Source organism: Thalassophryne amazonica, chromosome 12 (genome assembly GCF_902500255.1).
Source record: "Thalassophryne amazonica chromosome 12, fThaAma1.1, whole genome shotgun sequence".
Taxonomy (NCBI): domain Eukaryota; kingdom Metazoa; phylum Chordata; class Actinopteri; order Batrachoidiformes; family Batrachoididae; genus Thalassophryne; species Thalassophryne amazonica.
Genome location: NC_047114.1, coordinates 8995696 through 9012311, shown reverse-complemented (window position 1 = coordinate 9012311; position 16616 = coordinate 8995696). Strand labels below are relative to the sequence as shown.

Below are 16616 nucleotides of genomic sequence, written 5' to 3'. Positions count from 1 at the left end.
TTACGCTAAGACTGTGTAATGAAACTTTGTGTGTTTTAGGTTTCAGGCAGTTTTTTTACCCCGCTGCTCTCATTGGCCACACTGCTGCAGCCGGCCAGGCACGGGTTGAAGTAGGTGATGCCGTCCGAGCCACAGACCGGGGCGTACTCATGAATTTTACATCCGCAGTTCACATTACAGCCGCCAGTCAGGTTCCTGTGCGTCATGGTGAGCGTTGGTCTGCAGATGAAGAGGAGAAGGTAAAGAAGGGAACACAAGATAGCATGGGGCAGAAAATAACAGAGGGTGGAAGAGAGAGACAAGACAAAGATTAAAAGAACAAAATGCAACAGAGCAAGAGCAATTAACAAGATAAACTGAAGTAAAAGCACTGCCAAGGGGGTGGGTCAGAGAGACAGCATCCAGCCAACATCCAAGCTGTCCTTGGATATTTCCCATCATTGGTCTGGAATTGTTCTCAGAGGCACGGCATCCGCATTTCTGGCTCGTTATTCCACAGTGATCAAAGCATTCACTTCCTCTCTCAGACATCTGCCACATGTAAGGCGCGAAAACTACAAAAGAGCTGTGGTGCCACAAAATTACACGCGAAGGCTGTGCTTGAGGACGCACCGCGGCAAGAATCCACCAGACAGTCAAATATCAATCAGTGACTCAGTACTAAATACAACGAGGTGAGATCCATGAGGAAGCGCAACACCTTCTCCTTCCGGTGCTGGGATTTAAACCAAACACTCCCCGCGTCTGCTTTCAGGCCTTAAAAATTTCTAACATGATGCCCTTTGAACACGCGCACACTGTCTTGCTCCAATTAAAAAAAACTGAAGTGCTTGCTCAACATTCATAAGACGTCTCATTTTTACAAAAAAAAAAACCCACCACACTAACCACACACAATAAATACTCCACCAAAATAATACACACTTCAAACATGCCAAATATTTCTCAAATCTCTCAAATACCAAAACTCTAATCGTTGTCTGTACATCCAAAATGCGTGTATACTCAGCCAGCCATTTGCAATCACACTGGGTTTTCTGTTTTTATATGTCACACCTCTGTGGATCAAAGCTGTTCACATGCGAATATCTGCTGTAGCCCGACAACCGGTCTGAATTAGGCCGGATACTGGCTGCCATTTAGGAGTGGGAATTCCCACTCCTAAATGACCAATAGGAGAGCAACGCTCACGCCACACCAAAGTGAGGCTGACATCAGCGTCTCGGCCACCAACTAATCACAGGCTAGGACAGAGAGGCCGGTTGTTGAGCTATGTCCACTGCTGCTGGAACTTTTTCCACACTTGATGCTCAAAGTCCCACTTCTGTAAACTGCCGCCTGGTTTGCACAAACTGAGGTGCAGTTCGCTCTGAGAGATCACTGCAGACAACACAAAATATTATTATGTCGTGACGGCTCTCAGCAGCTCTACGGCAACGAGGCTGATCATGCTCCTACAAAGACACTGTATGAAAACATTCAGCTGGTCGAACGAAGTCAAACTAAACGCTAACATTACAAAACAAATGATAAGAAACCATCAAGAATGCCAGCAAAACAAAATACGGATGAATTGAGGTTTTTGGCAGGATTGGTTCAAAGTTTTCGACAGTGTAAAAATCCTGACGAAGTGCCAGCTGCACCCGTTTCACGTGCCGAGGGAGTTCCATCAGCTTTTTTCACCCTTGTTTACATTCATCCACGTGCTAATGTGTGCTGATCGAGGAGGTGACAGACAGACTAGATGCCCTTTCGCATGACACTCCAAAATTAATTTTAGGTAATTTTAATCACTGCCAGGTTCATAAGATTTTTAAACTATAGGAACAATATGTTACTTGTGGCTCAGTACCTGTGCCTTCAGAGGGTTACCTCTGCCTTCCTTTGGAGCATCGTACCACAACAGTGTTCTTCTTTTGCCAACCTACTGTGCAAGCCTATTTGTAAGCGTTGTGGTGTGTTGTCCACAGGTTCACCACAAGGGTGCATTCTTTCGCCCCTCCTTTTTATTATGTAGACAGACAACTGCAGGAGTTCTCAAGACGACAGCTATTTGGTTAAAATTTTAAATGTAACCTGTGGACTTCACCACTACAAAATATACAACACCAATAACTGAAGTGAAGCTGTCCGTCAATAACCTTACTTCTGTCTGTGAGGACTAAAAGCCTTTTTTTTTTAAATGTGAGGGGCAGATTCCCTTTGATGAAAAGAAGCTTCTCTGCGTTATTTCTGTTTCTGTTTATATCTACAATGTGTGACCCTGAGCCAAACAGCCTTTCACTCTCCACAGTATTTTTTAACTTATTTAAAAAAAAAAATTTTTTTAAAAACTTCATTAAACACGTAATATTGACGAGCACGGTGTCACGCATACACACACACATGGTGTTGCGCGGCATCTCCACACTGCATAGAGGCAAAACATAATATTACTTTATTTCATTTTTCGTGGAGGTGAGCGGCAGCTCCAAACGCAGCACCACAGACATTCAACAAACAGATGACACCTATAGCAGACAAAACTGGTCTCCCATTGGCCTGAACACCCACACCAGGGGCTGAAATTCACCACCCTGATGGACAACCTCTGCCGCTGAAACTGTGATCTGTGTTCTGACGGAGAAACTGTGGTGCAAAGTGCCAAAGTCACAGAGGAACGTTTTCAGCCACTACAAGGAATTAAAAGTATTTTCAGATGTTGCTTTCCAAAGTCAGGAGGCTTTATGTGGATAATTTTTCTTCAGGATCACGTGATGAATTCCAGTAAAACAAACAGGTAAGACTATATTATTTACTCTGTGTGTGAATTTACTCCGCATGAGAACTGCAGCTTTCAGCCAATCAATGGACAACTTTGATGGATGTATTTTGACTTATGAATAAATTACATAAAAGCCTATAAAATCACATAAATTAGCAGTATCATGTTTAAGCTGCGGTGTTCAAAACGTCTGAAAAAAGTAGCAGCTTATAGTCCGGAAATTACGGAGTGTGTGCGTGAAAATCCCTCATTGAGAGGTTGACATCATGCTGCTGTGAAGGGGTATCGGGTGTCATACTATCTGAGAAGTTTTATGATTACAAGTACAAGTAAATGAATATGGGATTGGGCCGATACCTGATACTGATATCGGCATCTTATCCTTACTATTGTGATTGTAAGTATACAGAGATAAACTCTCTGTTCTCTGGGTATTTAAGTGTAATGTTGCTCTCGTGACATGACTCCATGGACCACGTTCGCCGGCTCTGTTGGTGGTCTGACGGTGAGTATTTATGTCAGTTTTGTGAAATATGTACTCCGAGTTGTTTTTGGAGCTCTGTAGAGAAGAACGCGACAAAAAACAAACAAGGAAAAAAAACAAAGAAGAAAATAGTGAAAAAATGACCAGAGTTGAACAGTGCCTCTGTAAAGATTCCGACTAGAAAGACTTTGGTTCAGGAATATCCTAGACTAAAGGTGGGTATGAACTACATAGTGAGGGAAGCCACCAAGAAGCCCATGATAACTATGGAGGAGTTGTCGGCTTCTGTGGCTGACTGTGTTTGTCTGTTGTCTCACTTTTTGCTTCATGGTGAGGTGGAACAGAGATGGATTTTCTTAAAAAGAAGATGTGAACTTGAGATATGCTCTAACACAGTCCTTCACTGGGACGACCTCAATTTTGCAGTGATTTCGCCAGAGGCGACGCCCTGACTGCGCGGTGGCTTTTCTCACCCAGTGGTGTAGGGGATGTTGATTCCTCCGAGGTTGATACTCTCACAGCCGACGATGAAGAGCGTGGAGAAGCAGAGCAGGGACACACCGCTGCAGATCATGGCCAGCTTGGCCGACTCACGAGCACCGAGCTTCAGCTTCTTGATGATGTAGCCACCTAGAACGATGCCCACGCCCGCGCTGGGCACGATGATCACACCTGCAGCCAGACAACAAACATAAGGACAGACTTTGAGGTTTTATGCCTTGAACTCTGAGCGGTGACGATTGTGAATAAAAATAACTTCAAATCTTTTTTTTTTTTTTTTTTTTTTACATTAACAATAAAAAATGTAAAAATAAAATGGTCACTTTGGTGAAATTATTGAATTAATTTGAAAGTAAGTCTCTTTATCCAGTGCATGCTGGGATATGCTTTGGTAAAAAAAACAACTGAGTTGAAATGAAATAATAATGAAATCAGAAAACTAATGAACTGCCCTGATTCATGATTTTTTTTAAACTAAACTCACATTCACTTGTTCTGTCTGTAGACTGATGAACTTTGTGTGTGTCCTTTCGTGACCTCACGTTGAGTTTGTGGAAATGTTTCTTCTTACTTTTCTGATCTGTTCGGTGAAAACTGCCTCAGACGGGAACATGTTTCAGATAGAGAAACATATTCAGCAATTTATTTTTCTGTGAGCTTCAGCAGCCGGTCTGCTCTGTGTCAGCCTGATCCCGCCAGATCTCAGAAGCTAAGCACTGCAACATCGGCTTAGTACTTGGATGGGAGATATCTTCGGAACACCAGCGGCTGTGTGTGTTTCTCCAGGTAAAACTGGAGTTGCGTCAGGAAAAGCATTCAGCGTTAAACTTGTGCCAAATACCAATGTGTATCTGGCTGTATCCACTGTGGCGACCCCGAAAAAAAAAAACCCGAGAGCAGTCGAATGGACAGCATTTTTCTGTGTGCTTCCAGATCATTCTCAGTTTGGATATAAGCAAACCTGCTCGATGTTTCTTAGCTAATTTATGCACCTTATTCCTGAGGACGCTGCTGTAGAAGCAATTATGTCTGCAACTTCCTGTGAAACACCAGAAGTAGCAGTGAGCGGTTTCATTTTCAAGACTGGTTTATTTGAAAGTTCATTGTTTTCTTTTCTAAACGATGATCAGCTCCCACAGCATTTAAAAATGTCCTGCGCAACTCAGGAACATGTTGCGACGTTCGCTTTTGTACTAACAACCAGGCAAAGTTAAATCTGCAGGTACAACAGCGATGTTGTTAACGTGCAGCCGGACTGAGAGAGTTTCCTCCACCAACCGAGAGAAGAAGACCCCAGAAGTATGTGGCTGAAAAAACGTGAAAAGACCACCTAAAACCTTTGACTTTGTTGACAAAAAGCCCACAGAGGAATGTCTGAAGTTGTGGCCGGGATATAACAGACCACCGGAGAAACTAACAAGGTTTAACAGCAGCGACACCAGAATAACAGGGATGATTTCATGTTTGTGGAGGACAAAATCTTTAGTATTAGTCATTGGCAACAACATGTATTACCCTTTTCTGAACGTAACGTGCGTTTGAGCTGCTGGTCAGTATGAACCTAAAAATACCATAATTTCAGTACAGACAATGCAGTATGTTGATCTTAACGTGGATTTAATATTGTAGCTGTTATTATGTATCATGTTTTCTCTTGGTTTCTGGAGCACAGAGGTGCTGCTGTGGGAATTAGTGGGGTTGATGGAAGGTTAATGGTGTAATTAAAGTGTTGATAATCCTGTATCGCTGCCCTCAGATGAACAAGATGAGATGGATCAGGGTGAAGAAGCCATCATGTGATGCCCAGTGGTAGAGAGTTACACCTGTTCAAAAGTGTGAAATGCATCCACCACCAGGACCGCCACACCCTGTAGCTGACTGCATCTTAGAGAGTGATGCAGACTCCCGTCTGTATGCAGGGATCCACTCACAGAATTTCAAACACGTCACCATCAATGCCAGTTGTGGATCAAATTCTAATGACTTTGATGAAACTAAGACAAAACTTTGTCATGGCTGATTTGGCACAGCGATTTAAAATATCACAAGCTGTGGGTAGACATTATGTGTGAACACATGAAGGATCTCACTGTGTGATTGCCTTGTGAAACAATTAAAGTAACATTGCCAAAAGCTTTTAAAGAGCACATTGCTAACACAACCTGTGCAACTGACTAGACAGAGACACTTTTCAAAAAGCAAAAAACCTGGATTCAAGAAATGAGTCATACAGTCACTATTATGTAAATAACACAGTTAATTATTTAATGGCTGTTTCTCCCTCTGAAATAATCATGTTTATTTTTTACGCTCATGGTGGAAAATGTAGTGGCATGTACAGAACACAGATGTTTTTTGTTTTTTTTGAAAATGTAATGAAAACACTTCCTCTGAAAAAAGGTTAATAGTTGAGCCCAAAATTAAAGATCCTGTGTTTATGATTTGGTGTCCACTAGTGGTGAGGTTGCAGATTGCATTATGCCGTCTGCGGGCACAATATTGTTTCACTTCATGTTTTTGTGTCTTTGGTGATGGGGATTCATGCTCATTTGCCGTCTCTTGTGATGATCGTCTGTTTCACAAAAATGAGGGTTCTCAAAGTTGTTAGCCAGCGCTACCAACTGGTAAACAGAGTATCAGGGTGCAGTGGTGGGCACAGCTAACCAAAAGGTTAGCTTCAATAACAGTTAATCCACTAACTGAAAAGTTAACTAAACTGATAAACCCCTAAAAAATTTAGTGAAAGTTACATCTAAAAGCTAAACTGATAACTTTTAATACTAACTCCAGTACACTAGCAGCTACTGATACTACTAAGTAAATTCAAAGGCAATCACAGCCAAACTGTCTAAGATCACCTTCTCTCAGCAAAAGAGACCTGGTGACGAGAAAGGAAGGGGAGTAAAAAAAAAAAATAAAAGAATTTATTTTCACAGCATACAGTCTTGCAGACATGTCACAGGAGTTATGCACAGCAAGACAGTTTTGATTTATGGTTAAAATTTTAAACAAACTGGACAAGTTATTAAAATTAACAACAGGGACAAACTGATCCATAAAAAGCCACTGTTCCTGCGGTAAACTGCATAAAGAGGCAACAGAGAACTTTAAAAGGGTCACGCGCATGTCAACGTCATTGCATTGATTCAAGGTCAGGTGTTTAATAAAGTAAATACATCAGCCTAATTGGTGCTGGGGTTTCCCCGTAGATTGCTTGGGCCTCCTGACTGTAACTAATCTGTTACATACATTTATACCATGGTCAGTGAGAATTCCATGTCTAACTGGTGTGCATTACGTATTTTCAGGTATACGCACACGTAGTTCACGGGTTAAGTCACTGTAATATCACTCCATTCTGGTCGTCACCACAGCAACGCGCAAATCAGTTGGCGCAGATCGGCTGTGTTTCGACAGGTGAATGACAGAAATGCGATAAACATGGATTTCCAAGTGAATTTTAATATTTTTGGCCAAAATAAAATGTTTGAGGAATGGAAAGAGGAGGAGAGCAAATGAGAAGAACAGCAACGGCATAAAGATTTAACATCGGAGAACTGGACAAGATTGAAGACGGGAAAGAAGAAGAGAACAGTTGCCAAGGATGAAAATATCTTGAGGCATAAAATAGTCCCAAATACTTATGCATTTTTATCAAGTTCTGTTAAATAAATATCTGTGCGTTAGCTCACTGTGTGGGACCATGGTATAAGCGGATTAAACAACTCGAAGCCGTGCAATATACGGTCTGAATACACTTTGCGGAGTAACACCACTCTGCTTTACGTCGTGGTGTTTTAGACTCCGCGTTGTGCATTCAAACCGTATAATGCATGGCTTCTCGTTGTTTAATCCTTACATAACAGATTTTGTCTGTTTTATACATATAGTGGATTTTGATTATAAGCGACAAAATTCACTGGTCCACCTGAATCCATTGTATGCCAGTTTTACTCTATATCCCTTTTGGCCTACTGTATCAACATGGTGGCCTCCATGAGGGGGCCCCACCCCATGTACATATAAAGCGCTCATTCTAAGTTCATCAAAACACACTGATTCATTGTTGTAGGCAAGTACACACTAATGAACACATGGTTATGATGCTATATTTCCTTTCAAAAACACTCTTACATCTTACATACTGTAGCTTTAAATAATTAACTTTCTCTGAGGTCAAAGTTAAATAGAATACCTAAAAACAGTTTTGGGTAACAACTCAGCTACTAATGCATGCACACACGCACGCATGCACACAACACACACGTGCACACACTCACACACACACACAGAGGTCTTTTGTATGTTTCTTGTGTTTGCTGAGGAAGCTGCTGTAAACGTGGTTAATTGTCACTAAAGCTTTTCTTTTGGTTGAATAAAGTCAATCAATCAATCAATTTTATTTATATAGCACCAAATCACAACAAACAGTTGCCCCAAGGCGCTTTATATTGTAAGGCAAGGCCATACAATAATTACGTAAAAACCCCAACGGTCAAAACGACCCCCTGTGAGCAAGCACTTGGCGACAGTGAGAAGGAAAAACTCCCTTTTAACAGGAAGAAACCTCCAGCAGAAACAGGCTCAGGGAGGGGCAGTCTTCTGCTGGGACTGGTTGGGGCTGAGGGAGAGAACCAGGAAAAAGACATGCTCTGGAGGGGAGCAGAGATCGATCACTAATGATTAAATGCAGAGTGGGGCATACAGAGCAAAAAGAGAAAGAAACAGTGCATCATGGGAACCCCCCAGCAGTCTAAGTCTATAGCAGCATAACTAAGGGATGGTTCAGTGTCACCTGATCCAGCCCTAACTATAAGCTTTAGCAAAAAGGAAAGTTTTAAGCCTAATCTTAAAAGTAGAGAGGGTGTCTGTCTCCCTGATCTGAATTGGGAGCTGGTTCCACAGGAGAGGAGCCTGAAAGCTGAAGGCTCTGCCTCCCATTCTACTCTTACAAACCCTAGGAACTACAAGTAAGCCTGCAGTCTGAGAGCGAAGCGCTCTATTGGGGTGATATGGTACTATGAGGTCCCTAAGATAAGATGGGACCTGATTATTCAAAACCTTATAAGTAAGAAGAAGAATTTTAAATTCTATTCTGGAATTAACAGGAAGCCAATGAAGAGAGGCCAATATGGGTGAGATATGCTCTCTCCTTCTAGTCCCTGTCAGTACTCTAGCTGCAGCATTTTGAATTAACTGAAGGCTTTTCAGGGAACTTTTAGGACAACCTGATAATAATGAATTACAATAGTCCAGCCTAGAGGAAATAAATGCATGAATTAGTTTTTCAGCATCACTCTGAGACAAGACCTTTCTAATTTTAGAGATATTGCGCAAATGCAAAAAAGCAGTCCTACATATTTGTTTAATATGCGCATTGAATGACATATCCTTATCAAAAATGACTCCAAGATTTCTCACAGTATTACTAGAGGTCAGGGTAATGCCATCCAGAGTAAGGATCTGGTTAGACACCATGTTTCTAAGATTTGTGGGGCCAAGTACAATAACTTCAGTTTTATGTAAGTATGATGACAGTTTGACTTGATTCTGTAAATCAAACAGATGATATGTTACTACACCCCCCCCACCCCCAAGTAAATACATACATTTCATAAAGTCAGTTCAGAGTTTTGCTGCTTTTATCTTTTTGTCTTTCTTCCTCTGCAGCAGGATCACATCAGTAGAACAATAATTATTATAATTATTGTTATAAATTATTATAATATTATTATAATTATTGTAATTATTGGTGGGTCAAGTCTCTATATGACTGGACTATTTGTCACATTCCACATGTTTAAACCAGAGGGGCACTCAGAGTGCATACCAACTACCCGAGGAGGGCAGTCAAGATTCCTATCACAGCTTTATGATGTCATAAGAAATAAAATGAAAACTTTGATTCAAATTTAAAATAAACCAAAGACAGAAAATAGATAGAAATAGAAAAGACAAAATATTTAGATTGTCACTAAAACCAGTTCAAAAACACCTAATGAAGCAGCATATGTGCAGTTTCAGCCTTTAAACCCCATAACCTTTCAGCAGGTTTGAAAAGCATGTTTTCATTGCCAGAAATTGTAAAATGAGAAAGTATCAGGGTTTTAAATTTCCAATAGTCCATGAACTAACCATGTGCAGCAAAAAAAAAAAAAAAAAAAAAAAGCCACAGAAACTGCTTGAGGTTGAAATTTTTGTATCTTGGATGTTTCAAAACGGTGTAAAACAACAATTAAAGTGTAACCATAATAAGGAATTAACTAAAGGGCTAAAGAATGTTGCTTTAATACAGTAACAGCCAAACTGAGATTAAAACATTTTATTCATCTTAAATCAAAAAGCAGAAAAAGTTCAGTGTCACATTTAAGAGGCTGAAACAACATTTATTTTTTTTCACTTAATGAGTAACAAAAGTCATAAAGTAATAAAAAAAAAATAGTGATCTGGATAAAACAATCAGTTAGAATGTTTTTTCTTCTAACAGTGTGGCAGTTTTAATTTTTTGGTATTAATGCTGAAGTTGCAGCTCAGCTGGTTTCTCCTGCCTTTGAACGTTCTGCAGCGTGTCTGAGCTGCTGCAGCTGCCTAAAAGTCAAAAATCATTTTGTAAAGTGACATATAGCGTTTCTGCTCACTGTGACATGAGATTTGCACAGGATTCAATTTCAGGACTGATTTGATTTAAAGCGTTTGGTGAGTGAAGATGACGCCGGTTTAAACCAACTGCATCACATAAGGGAGGCCCAGAATCTGGATCCGTGCACACAAGTAGCTGAAGTAAAAACAATGATATTTAATTCCCAGAAACACACTTTGTGTTTAATATGTAATATTTGATAAACATACTGTCCAACTTGTTATATTTGCGGGACAATAAGTTTTTTTTACAACCTCAAGTCAAAAAAAGTTGGAACAGTATGGAAAATGCAAATCAATAAATCTCCTGCAGTGATCCAGCGTAAAACTTATGCCAATTCAACATGCAGATCTTCCTTGGACTTTCTGTGGTGACCCTGAGTGCAAACAAGGGAGCAGTCAAAGGGACTTACTTACTAGTAGTGATCTTACAGGAACATTGACTCTTATTTCACTGCAGGCAGTAAGAATGCAAGATATTTCATGTTTTTTTTTTCAGGTCATCTTTTAATGACATGAAGAAGACCTGAGCCGTGGTCAAAATAGCAACAGTGTTTAAGAAACCTTATAATAGCTTTTATTTCCATAGACACAACTGGGAAGACTGCACATTCTATTCCAAATCAAAACATGAAGTTGTTTTTAATCAAATTTGTTATTACTTTACAGAAAGTAAAGAAACGTAATATTAGGCTCTTCTAAATAAATAAAATAGCAGTGTCTGTATTTTTCTTTAAACTCAAACAGTTACTGTATAAACTGAAAGATGCTTGAAGGTTTATCTTTCCTGTGAATCACTGAACTAATATTTAGTTGTATAACCACTGTTTCTGAGAACTGCTTCACATCTGTGTTTCATGGAGTCGACCAACTTCTGGCACTTGTGAACAGGTTTTTCAGCTCAGGACGATCAGACTGCTTTCCACAGTTCCTCTGCATTTCTTGGTTTTGCCTCAGAAACAGCATTTTTGATGTCACTCCACAAGTTTTCTATTGGATTAAGGTCCCGGGATTGGGCTGGCCACTCCATATCATTAATCTTGTTGGTTTGGAACTAAGCTGCTGCTCACTTGCTGGTGTGTTTGGGGTCGTTGTCTTGTTGAAACACCCATTTCAACGGCATTTCCTCTTTGGAATAAGACAACATGACCTCTTCAAGTATTTCGATATAGTCAAACTGATCCATGATCCCTGGTATGTGATAGACCTGACTCCATAGCACGAGAAACCTCCCCATATCATTATGTTTGCTCCACCATGCTGTCATCAGTCCACAAAATGTTGCATTTCTCGTTAGGCCAGGTGCGGTTTTTTCAACACTGGGACACTGTGGGGTCTTCTTGCTTCTTGTCCATAGCTTGGCTTCACATAGGCGTCTTCTAATTGTTACAGTACTCACAGGTAACTTTAGACCTTCTCTGATCACCCTTGAGCTGATCGTTGCCTGAGTCTTTGCCATTCCGGCTTTTCTTCAATCCATTTGAATGATGGCTTTCTGTTTTCTTCCACAGCTTTCAAATTTTAGTTGCCATTTAAAAGCATTTGAGATTATTTTAGCTGAGCAGGCCATCATTTTCTGCACTTCTTTATATGTTTTCCCCTCTTCAATCAACTTTTTAATCAAAGTACGTTGTTCTTCTGAAAAATGTCAGGAACGACCCGTTTTACTCAGATTTTCAGAGAGAGATACACGACAACCAGCATGTACAGTACTTGGTGCCTTCGTCCTTAAATAAGGTTCCACCTGTAAGGGTCTAATAAGGGTCACAGAAAGAAAAATGCAGACACTGCTACGTTTTAATCAGCCTAATATTCCTGTTTCTTTACTTTCTGTAAAGTAATAATGTTTGCATAAAGAATGGGACAAAATAACACCCGACATGCTTCAGCACCTGGAATCCTCAACACCAAAACTTCCTTTAATTGTTGTGAGAAGGAATGGCAACATTACTATGTGGTAAATGGTTTAGTATTCCAAATATTTTTGGAAGGTGTTGCACACCTGAAAAGTAGGAATGGATGTTTATTAACAAAAGAAATTAAGCTGACCAGAAAAAGACATGAAATATCTTGAATTAATACAGTCTGCAATAAAATAAGAGTCAAAGTAAATGAAAGAGTCACTGTTTTGTTTTGTGAAATTTGTATTATATTATATTATATTATATATGAAAATTCAGTAAGGTATGTCTTCTATATATTCCAATTCTAAAGTAGAACTCTATTAGTGTATACTAAGATATATCTAAATATCTAAAAAAAAAAAAAGAAGAAGAGTAGAATAGAAGAGTAGAACAGTGTAGAGTAGAGCCACTTAGGTGCCTGGTCTTGAGAACCAGGGATGGCAGGTTGAAAAGCTTTTTATCCCATGGGAACTCTCCCTACCCACCCAAGCGGCTCAAGAAATTGGACATCATGTATATAAGTATAAGATAACTATAGCTAGATGAGCTACGGTTATGGTTAAATTAGCCATTTATGTATTTGTATTATATTTCCATAACATCGCAGCTTTTTAAGATTTGAGGCGCAAATGCAGTGCAAAAGAAACAACAACAATAAAAACCTTGACAACCAGGGATGAGCTGGTTGCCTGATCATCATTGATTCATTTCGGGTGAGTCCTGCCAAATCAAACACATTTGTGTTGCTTTGGCTTACCAGTGTAGATGCTGGCATTGGAGGCAGGGATGCCAAACTGAGACTCTATAAACTTTGGGATGAAGGTGATGAAGGCGGTCACGATGGCACTCTCTGCAGTGTACGAAAGACTGACGAAAACAAAAGTCACATTGCTGAGGATCCTCACTGCCGCTTTGGGCAAATCTGGAAATATAAAGCAGAATGGACAGCGAGAGATTTTAATCCTATTTATTTTATTTCAATTAATTATAACTCATGATGGTAAAAGTTATCTGTTGAAGAGGTTTTCTGAGTAGAGAGGAGATCGGGGCATGTATGGGGAACAGACTGATTGCTCCTCCGCTCAATAAAATTGATAGTAGAGACCAACACATTTTGTGACAGGTCCACATAAAGAGGCAGATCCTGGAAAAAACTTTAAATTATTAATATTGAGACATTAAATATCTTTTTCCACTATTTTGATCAATTTCACAAAAGCAAATACAGAGATGTGAATTATTTGCAAGTCTTCAAAGTTTTAAGTTCTTTTGTAAATTCAACGTTTTTCAGGATTTCATAAAATCTAATGTTAATTTCTCATATGCATTTGTTACATTTGAGTGATACATATATCAATAATGAGGCCAAAACAGGTCAGTATTTACGCACATTAATTGGAAAATTGTTTTTGAAATGCAACAAACCTGAACAACCATTTCAATACACACGTTTTGCACCATTAATAATCCACACGAAGGCTGCATCTGGTTTTCTGACCAATTTACCACATGGTTATGAATTAATGAGTATCACTATTAAAATTTATTTAATTTATCTATGAAGCAAGAAACGTCTGTGTAGCATGAGGCTTGCATATGTCTCTGACTAGTTGTTATATTGGCCTCAGTGTTCAGATATGGCTTGCACATAGCAAGATGATGTGCATCCTTTGAAAATTTGAAAATGAACATTTTGGGAAATAATTTTCAAAATCTTTCTTTTGATTAACATTGTAACATTCATACTTGCAAGATGGTGTGGCTCGCAGATGTTACTGGTAGCAAAGTTAAACAACATCAGCTAGTTCATGTTGCTCAAAACCATTCCTCAATAAATCATTTAATGCCAGCATTCCAGCAAATAATTATACTATGAAATGCATCCTGTCAGTGTTCCTTGCGACTGACTTTAACTTGACAACATTGAGGAGATGTTAGCTAAAATTTGTTTTTTGCTAACACCAACAAATTTTCCACTATTTCTACAATGATACAATGGTGCATAAGCTGAATAAAAACTTTGCTGTAAGTTATATTATATTTGCTAAACTGTGTTCAGAAGGTGGGTGTACCGATATCTAAATATTGTAAATGTTCTGTTTAAATTTGAGTCTCATCCAATAGCCTGTTTCATAGGAATCCTTTTATTTTCATGTATTTTATTTTCATATAATTGATAATAAAACTGATTTTTGAAAAAAACAATGAAATACTATATTCAAATAATAATAATATAATGTAACATGTCAATCAAAACATAGACCCAAATGACATAAAAAGTGCTTATTATCACCTTCACATGTGGATCAAGTATCTTTAATTTGTGCCAAGTGGCTTTTGAATATTTGTATTATATCAAAATTTACAACCCCAATTCCAGTGAAGTTGGGACGTTGTGTAAAATGTAAATAAAAACAGAATACAATGATTTGCAAATCCTCTTCAGTCTATATTCAATTGAATACACCACAAAGACAAGATATTTAATGTTCAAACTGATCAACTTTATTGTTTTTGTGCAAATATTTGCTCATTTTGAAATGGATGCCTGCAACAGGTTTCAAAAAAGTTGGGCCAGTGGCATTTTTACCACTGTGTTACATCACCTTTAATTGGGACAAAGCCTTTGTTTAAACTGAAGCTGAGGGCTTAAAGCATTTTTGCATTTGTCACTGACCGCATGTGACTTCCAGGACTGTGTTCGGCAGTAAAAAAGAAATGATTTCTCTCACATACAAAGTATCGGTCCAGACTTCTGACAGAGGAGGACAACAGAGAAGTTGTCATAATGGCTGCATGTCCTTGCAAACTAGAGTATGGATACCTGATCTGGGCTCAGGCCAGGTTTGGACAAATATTTCAAAATGATACTCAGGTTGGGTCGGGTTCAGTCATGTCAGCATAAAGACGCTGAACATACAGAATTTTTGTGAAGCGATGTCATAGCCCCGCCTCTGTAACCTCAGCCGCTCATATTTAATGACATGTTATTGTTGTTATAACATACATTTATTTTCGCCGAATGCTGAAGGGATGACAGATGGCATTACGTTTGCACCATGTGAAGCAGACCTGTTGACCCCAGGACGCAGAATAAAAAGTCTTAATCTGACCTGTTGACCCCAGCACACAGAATAAATAAAGTCTTAATCTGACCTGTTGACCCCAGCACGCAGAATAAAAAGTCTTAATCTGACCTGTTGACCCCAGCACACAGAATAAATAAAGTCTTAATCTGACCTGTTCACCCCAGCACGCAGAATAAACAAAAAGTCTTAATCTTACTTGTTTACCCCAGCACACAGAATAAATAAAAAGTCTTAATCTGACCTGTTCACCCCAGCACGCAGAATAAACAAAAAGTCTTAATCTTACTTGTTCACCCCAGCACACCGAATAAATAAAAAGTCTTAATCTGACCTGTTCACCCCAACATGCAGGATAAATAAAAAGTCTTAATCTTACCTGTTCACTCCAGCACACAGAGTAAATAAAAAGTCTTAATATGACCTGTTCACCCCAGCACACAGAATAAATAAAAGGTCTTAAACGGACCTGTTCACTCCAGCACACAGAGTAAATAAAAAGTCTTAATATGACCTGTTCACCCCAGCACACAGAGTAAATAAAAAGTCTTAATCTGACCTGTTCACCCCAGCACACAGAGTAAATAAAACTCTTAATCTGACCTGTTCACCCCAGCACACAGAGTAAATAAAAAGTCTTAATCTGACCTGTTCACCCCAGCACACAGAGTAAATAAAACTCTTAATCTGACCTGTTCACCCCAGCACACAGAGTAAATAAAAACTCTTAATCTGACCTGTTCACCCCAGCACACAGAGTAAATAAAAACTCTTAATCTGACCTGTTCACCCCAGCACACAAAGTAAATAAAAAGTCTTAATCTGACCTGTCTTCCACAGCACGCACAATAAATAAAAAGTCTTAATCTGACCTGTCTTCCACAGCACGCACAATAAATAAAAAGTCTTAATCTGACCTGTTCAACCCCAGCACACAGAGTAAATAAAAAGTCTTAATCTGACCTGTTCACCCCAGCACACAGAGTAAATAAAAAGTCTTAATTGACATGAGTTGGTTAAATGAGTTGGTTGTATTGATTCCCTGAATCAATACAACCAACTCATCCCATCTGCTCAAATTGATGTTAATCAGTGAAATCACCTACTGGAGTTAGTGGTTACAAAGAAAACCTGCACCCACTTGGCCCTTTCTGGAATCAGTTTGACACCTATGGCTCCAGGAGGTTTCTGAGGCAGTAAAGACTCAGGTCTGTGACATTTGGGTGAATGAGCTTCAA

The 16616-nt window shown here is 39.3% G+C and overlaps 1 protein-coding gene across 1 annotated transcript in view; it reads right to left on the bottom strand.

The window, feature by feature from the left end:
* Positions 1-16616, bottom strand: part of LOC117521655 (solute carrier organic anion transporter family member 5A1-like) — an 81976-nt gene that overhangs the window by 19142 nt on the left and 46218 nt on the right. Inside the window, exons 4-6 of the mRNA XM_034182977.1 lie at positions 13050-13214; positions 3722-3920; positions 60-219 (exon numbers count right to left, since the gene is read on the bottom strand). Coding sequence (XP_034038868.1) covers positions 60-219; positions 3722-3920; positions 13050-13214 — 524 coding nt within the window. The remainder of the gene's footprint in view (positions 1-59; positions 220-3721; positions 3921-13049; positions 13215-16616) is intronic.